General features: G+C 42.5%; 1 protein-coding gene across 1 annotated transcript in view; it reads left to right on the top strand.

The window, feature by feature from the left end:
• The first annotated feature begins 597 nt into the window (after positions 1-597).
• Positions 598-7,211, top strand: part of LOC112119177 (3 beta-hydroxysteroid dehydrogenase/Delta 5-->4-isomerase-like) — a 17,127-nt gene continuing 10,513 nt past the window's right edge. Inside the window, exons 1-2 of the mRNA XM_024217752.1 lie at positions 598-679; positions 967-1,185. Of these exons, the coding sequence (XP_024073520.1) occupies positions 1,032-1,185 (154 nt within the window). The 5' untranslated portion in view covers positions 598-679; positions 967-1,031. The remainder of the gene's footprint in view (positions 680-966; positions 1,186-7,211) is intronic.

Raw genomic sequence — 7,211 nt, 5'->3', positions numbered from 1 at the left:
CTCCAGACCTCCAACAACTCTGGGAGCACCAAGTTGTCTCTCCCTCCCCCAACGACACAGGCTATTATGGAAAAATAGCAGGGCTCACTGGGAACAGTGATTCTGCCTTTGCAAGGAAAGTGCATCCTGTCTCCTCATTGATCAGCTAGAGCTGTGCACAGATGGGCCATTCACTCCTACCACGGTGACTGTTGGGTTAGGAGAAAAGGCAGGCCCTGAGGCATGAGCACCCACTCTCTAACAACAAGAGAAGGACAAGAAGCATGAGCCAAATAGGCAGAAACCTCTGAAACAAAACTCACAGTTTGGCCCATGGTCCCCCTTTCCATGGGTTAAGTTAGTGGAAAAGTGTCAGAGCTCCAGCATCAGGCACAGGCTGCAACAGAAATTATCACAGGGGGATTTTATTTCTGTCCCAGAATGACTAGGCACAAAGGATCACATTTAAATAGGCATTCAGAAGTCAGTTACTTCAAGGATGTTCTCCAAACTGATGAGGAGCGGGTACGGGGGAGTCTTTGTGTCATCATTAATCCAAGGCAAATGAGGAGGGAGGGAGGGAGGGAGGGAAAGGGAGATAAGTGTAGTACCAGCTGTGCAGTACATAAATACCAGCCACTCTTTAGTTCCTGTCTCCTGAACCCTAGGAAGTTAGAACCAGGACCAGAGACAGAAAACTGTGAGGTTTATTTATTATATACGTTGATTTTAATAGTTAACTTCTTCAGATTTGTGAATTTCCTCATCTTATATATAATATCTAATTAGTAAGTGCTTAGTGATTTGCCATGAAAAATGTATAGGCAACTTCTGAATATTAATGTATCAGCAAAGTTAATTGACAGGTTAAAGAAGTTGAGTTAGGGTTGGTGTCTGAAACTGGGTTGTTTTTTCTGCTGGAATCCCTTTCTGGTGTTATCACTGGTCTTCTTGAAGTTGATGCTGTGTCTTTTTCTTCCCTGTCAGGAAGAGGAGCTGCCTTTCCTGGGTCTGGAGCTGGCTGATTTGCAGCTAGGGAGCAATCAGGTGCCATGTCTTTAGCTGGGGTGAGCTGTCTGGTGACAGGAGCAGGGGGATTTCTTGGCCAGAGAATTGTCCGCTTACTGCTGGAGGAAGAGAAGGAGCTGGCTGAGATCCGAACCCTGGACAAAGCCTTTAGCTACGAGGCACGCAGGAATTTTACAAGTAAGTGATTATTGTTAGGATAGGGGATTGGAGGAGGATTCTTAAGATACACTCTCAAGTAGAACCTCCTGGAAGGTTTTCCCCTTTTATAGATTTGCAGATCTGGGACTGACTTACTTCAAGCATACTGTGTTTCATTTGCATTCCCAGTAAAGATAAGTAAATGTGGCACAAAAATCAGAGGTGTTAAAATGAAATGGCAGTAGCTTCACTGGTGACTCTTGGGGCCTCTACATAGTACAGAAGATTATTTATTAGTGTGTTGCAATTAATTGGATGACACCCACCTAGTTTTCATTAGTTTGATGCCCACAGAGCAAAATCATTACAAAATTCCTCACCGTTGATTAGTGCAAGAGAAGCCAAGAATCAGTTTTCATTTGGGGGCACTGTAGGTCAGGACTGAAAAGAAGAGAGCCCAGCCCCGGAATAGGAGGGGGTGCTGCATGTCAGGATCACAGGGCATTGGTAGAGCAGCAGGGGGTTCCAAGACTGGAACAGTGGGGGATTCTGCAAGTCAAGAATGTGATACACTGACTGAGCTATATTGGGACAAGTTTAATTATTATTAATTTTTATTATAATAGGGCCCAGCAGCCCCAACCAAGACTGCGGCCCCATTGTGGCAGACAGTATTCAGATAACCTATAGTAAGAGACAGTGCCTGCCCCTAAGAGTTTACAGGCTAACTAAACAAGACAGAGAAAGGATGAGAGAAATAGAGTATTATTATCCCTCTCTGGGAAACTGAGGCACAGAGATTAAGTGACTTGTCCAAGGTCACACAGGACGTCTATGGCACTGCAAGGAACCAATATTTTTTAAAAATGTCTAAGTGACGTAGGAGCTTGAGTCCCATTATCAAAAATGCTTAGGAGCTTACATCCCTTTGACTTGTAATGAGCCTTAGGCTTCTAAGTCACTTAGGCACATTTGAAAATGTTACCCTCAGTCCAGTGCCTTACCCACCAGATCATCCTTCTCTGCAGCCATTGTCTTTACAGAATCACCCTGTACAACTGGATAAAGAATAATAACGTTTCTATAGCATTTTAAATCAATTTATAGACTTCTACAGCAGGGATATAATTCTTTATTAAATTGCACAGGGTTTTAGAATAGATTTTTTAGAGAACTCTGCTGGTTGGTTTCATCCCTATTAAATTCTATGCCAGGTTCCAATAAGGGTTGGCCAAGGTCCCCCCCAGCTCAGTTAATGCATCTCACACTTCGACAGCAGCCTGTGCTATTCTAGTCTCAAGGCAGTTCAGACAATGCTGCAAAACCTACACTCACAAGTGGGCCCAATATCATGGACCCCCCACTAACATGTGCTGTTTACTGTTCCTGTAACAGTGTAGCACAAGGTGGAGCATGAGTGTCTTTGTGCTAACTCAGAGCTCTGTGGGGATAATTTAGCCCCCTTAGGCAGGGCTGCCCGGAGGATTCAGGGGGCCCGGGGCAAAGCAATTTCTGGGGCCCCTTCCATAAAAAAAAGTTGCAATCTATAGAATACTATAGTCTTGTGGGGGCCCCTGTGGGGCCCAGGGCAAATTGCCCCACTTGCCTCCCTCTCTGGGCATCCCTGGCCTTAGGAACCAGAGCCACCTTCTGTGTAATGAAACCCTGACTGGCTGCAACAAAGGTCTCTTTTCTCCCTCTATTTAACAGGAAAGCTCCATCCACTACTCCCTTAAACTCTCCCCTGCCCACCCTCCCCCAACACATGCCAGATCTGTGCACCTTCTCTCTCACACTCTTTGGGTATTTCTACACAGCAATAAAACAGCTGCATTTGGCCCATGTCAGCTGACTCTGGCTTCCAGGGCTTGGGCTGCAGGGCAATACAATTGCAGTATAGATGTCCGGGCTTGGGCTGGAGCCCAGGCTCTGGGACTCCGAGCCAGGATGTCTACACTGCAATTATACCTGCAGCCCAAGCCCCGCAAGCCAGAGTCAGCTGACACAGGCCAGCTGCAGCTGTTTCATTGCAGTGTAGACATACCCTTTAAGATCTGCCCTCCTGCCACTGCCAAAGCAAGTGACACATTGGCTCTTGGGACTTGCAAATGGGAAGGGTCAAAATGAGTGGCACCACAAGGTATCCCAAATATACTTGAACTATGTCTGAATGACACTCCCCCCTCCAAACCCAGATAATTAACTTTGAGCCACTACCATCCCCAGCTCTGTAAATGCACATCTAGTGACTATGCTTCAGTGATCTCTCTCAGGAGTAAGTGAAACAATTTGAGCCAGTACCCTTACCACAGTCAGTCCCTGACGTAAGGATTCCTGTTCCAGATGTAGTGTTGCTGCAAGACCATTGGGCTTGATTCCTCTCACCGACATCCATCCGTTATATCCCAATGTAACTCCATTGGCTTCAGGGGAATAAATAAATAAACAGGGGAGTTATTCCTGATTTACCACTGGAATGAAAAGATCTGGGCCATTATATTATTTTGCCCATACTTATTTCTGGATTTCTTTCAGGCAGCAGTGACACAGATGTGCAGAGTACACTGACTTGTTCATTTCATGAGTTCTTTTAATCTGAATGTCCTTGAAAAACAGGGCATGAAGACATGTGCATTTCACAGCTCTTAGCTTTGCATTTGTTTAGGTCAGGGACAGGGACATTCACATTTTGCCTAATCCAGGGCTTCTTGCTGGGCCACATTCAACTCGTATAAAATAGAGGAGATTGCTGGTTCCTTCATCCTCGGTATGAAGGTGTGCGCCGTGGAAGAGTCAGGTCCCAGCATGCAGTGGGGCCAGGATTCTCCACTCCAAAAAAAAGTATTGTGAGTGGGGGCCTGTAGTTTCTGTCATTTAAACCTCCTTATTAAGAATGAATAAGATAATAGGCTATATTGAAGAACCCAGGTCGTGGGCTCCACCCTGAAATTTGTCTATACCACTGCCAAGTTTCCCAGTACTTCTCCGGTCTAGTTTATTTGCCCAACATTCTATTGCAAGCTTCTTGAAACGTTAGAAATATTGTTAAGTGCTCAATTTCTTTCAAGGAGCATTCTTGATCATTTTAAAGCAGCAGTTTTCATGCCTACCACAGCAGCTATCACTTTACAAAGATTTGTGCTCACAGAAGACCCAGTATTTAAGCATGACATCTAGTGCCAGATGTTCCAAACATGGACAACTAACTCAGCACCATTCCCCATTCGGAAGAGTAGAAGGAGATTGGCATATTGTTGTGTATTGTTGTTGTTGCTGCTGAAGAAAACTGGTTTAGGAGATTCCACTACAGAAAATCTCAATATAGCAGCTGCCTTATTAAATCCAACATTAACGTAGAGCTGCAATTAGATTTGTTTGCCCTTGTAGCTGCACTAACAAGAGACATGCACAATACCCCTAGCACTTCACAGTAGTATAGCTGATCTGGGACCAATAGAGTACATACATACATACATATAAATGGCTCAGCTTCCCAATAATAAATCAGGTCAAGATGTGACAAATCATTTAATTCCTTACAAATTAAAATAAGATGTGGTTTCACTATTTTTGCTGTGGATGCCTGAGCTATTCTTTTAATCAGTCATCTATTTATCTAGGAATTGATACAGTATGCCTGACTGTAGCATCTAACTTACAATAACTCAGCAGTAGTTAGGAGCTATTTGAAGGAAGATCGACAATAAAACATATTGGGTAAACTTTCAGAAATGCCTAAGTCACTTAGAAGCCTAAGTTCTACTGACTTTAAATGTTTGCATGTGTTTTAAACAATATGTAGAAGATAGAGACAAATAGTTTTAGGCAGCTAATATGACTGAATTGGTAAGGCAGATGCTGCTTGCAGTAGCACTTATAGTTTATTAGAATAACCATCAAATTTCCAAGCATAGACTGCCAAGCAACAGGCAGTACCCTTGTTTACAGCTCAGGTGACACAAACAAAGTGTGAGTCATGTAGGCAAAACGTCTGCACAGGCTGCCTGCTGTCTTAGAACAGATACAGCCAAGGATTGTATATGCTTGTTGTTCAACAGAATGTACCACAATGAAACGGAGGGGTCGAATTTCTGCCCCCAATCCCAAGACACATGCTTTTCTGGTAGCTGGTTGAAGGCCAGACACATAAAAGTCATTTGTTCTTTGTTCATCCATCTTTATAATAACCTCCCCCTAGCATTAATACTCCCTCCTCATTGCTCTCCTCATCCCCTCCAGGGCCTAATTTCCCTCTCAGACCAATGTACATCAGGAATAACTCAGGTGTGAGTCACTGAACTCAATGGGGGTAAAGCTGATGTAAATGAGAAGTGAATCTGGCCCATGTTGTACTCATGAAGCAATTTCCATTGATTTCAGTGGAACAGGACATGGCCTACAGTGAGCACATTTTAGCCCCACTTCCCCAGTATATCTTTGGACCACGACTCCATTATGCTAGGTACTGTGCAAACACATGGATTCTACACCAACTGGATTTTTCTGATGATAATCCTAATTTTAGTAGATGTTAGAACAAGCCCAGTGACTGAGTATTTACAGAATATTCACAGGTGTCTGTCTGTCAAGAGTGGGCCCACATATGTAATCAAACATTTTGCATATACACAAGTAAAAAACTGGTTTAAGGGGTTTTGAAAATGTAAGTAGGTAATAATGTGAGCTATAAAATGAATGAGTATGAGAGAGAATGTATCAGTCACCAGATATGTGGGACTGTTTTTAGATTAAGGTTTAGATCTTCTTATCACTTCATAAACCAGCAGTCAGGTCAGAAAGACTATGTGAGGAAAAATATATTTATATATAAAAACAAATGGAAGAAAGGGGAAGTTGATAGTAATGAACAGAAATCAGAAGTTAGGAATAGTAGAAAATTGATAAGAGAAGCAATAGAACAGACAGCAAAATCTATGGCCAGCAGAGTTAAGGACAATAACAAGGAATTTTTAAAGTATATTAGGAACAAAAAGAATCCTGCCAGTGGTACTGGTCCATTATTAGATGGAAATGGTAGAATTATCAATAATAATGCAGAAAAGGCAGATGTGCTCAATAAATATTTATGTTCTGTACTTGGGGAAATATAGATGATATAGTCTCATCACATGGAGATGATAGCACTCTTTCCATTCCACTAGTATTTCTGGAGGATGTTAAGCAGTAGCTACAAAGGTTAGACATCGTTAAATCAGGAGGTCCAGATAACTGGCCTCCAAGAGTTTTAAAAGAGATGGCTGAATGTTGATTTTCAGTAAGTCCTGGGGCATTGGAGAAGTTTCAGAAGAATGGAAAAAAGCAAATGTTGTGCCAATTTTTAAAAAGGGATATCAGAGCTGTCAGCCTGATATCAATCTTGGGCAATATAATGGAGAATCTGATATGGGACTCTATTAGTAACAAACTAAGGAAGGCAATATAATTAATACAAATCAACATGGTGTCATAACTATAAAGGGAAGGGTAACAGCTCTCCTGTGTACAGTACTATAAAATCCCTCCTGGCCAGAGACTCCAAAATCCTTTTACCTGTAAAGGGTTAAGAAGCTCGGGTAACCTGGCTGACACTTGACCCAAAGGACCAATAAGGGGACAAGATACTTTCAAATCTTGGGGGGGGGAGAAAGGCTTTTGTTTGTGCTCTTTGTTTAGGGGGTGGTTCGCTCTTGGGATGAGAGGGACCAGACATCAATCCAGGTTCTCCACATCTTTCTAAACAAGTCTCTCATATTTCAAACTTGAGAGTAACAGCCAGGCAAGGCGTGTTAGTTTTCCTTTGTTTTCTCAACTTGTAAATGTACCTTTTACTAGAGTGTTTATCTTTGTTTACTATACTTTGAACCTGAGGCTAGAGGAAGGTCCTCTGAGCTCTTTAAGTTTGATTACCCTGTAAAGTTATTTTCCACACTGATTTTACAGAGATGATTTTTACCTTTTTCTTTAAATTAAAAGCCTTCTTTTTAAGAACCTGATTGATTTTTCCTTGTTTTTAGATCGAAGGGGGTTGGATCTGTATTCACCAGGAGTTGGTGGGAGAAAGGAGG

The sequence above is a fragment of the Terrapene carolina genome, unplaced genomic scaffold, assembly GCF_002925995.2.
Source record: "Terrapene carolina triunguis isolate 2854851 unplaced genomic scaffold, T_m_triunguis-2.0 Scaffold242, whole genome shotgun sequence".
Taxonomy (NCBI): Eukaryota; Metazoa; Chordata; order Testudines; family Emydidae; genus Terrapene; species Terrapene triunguis.
This window is presented reverse-complemented; position numbering and strand designations above follow the sequence as displayed.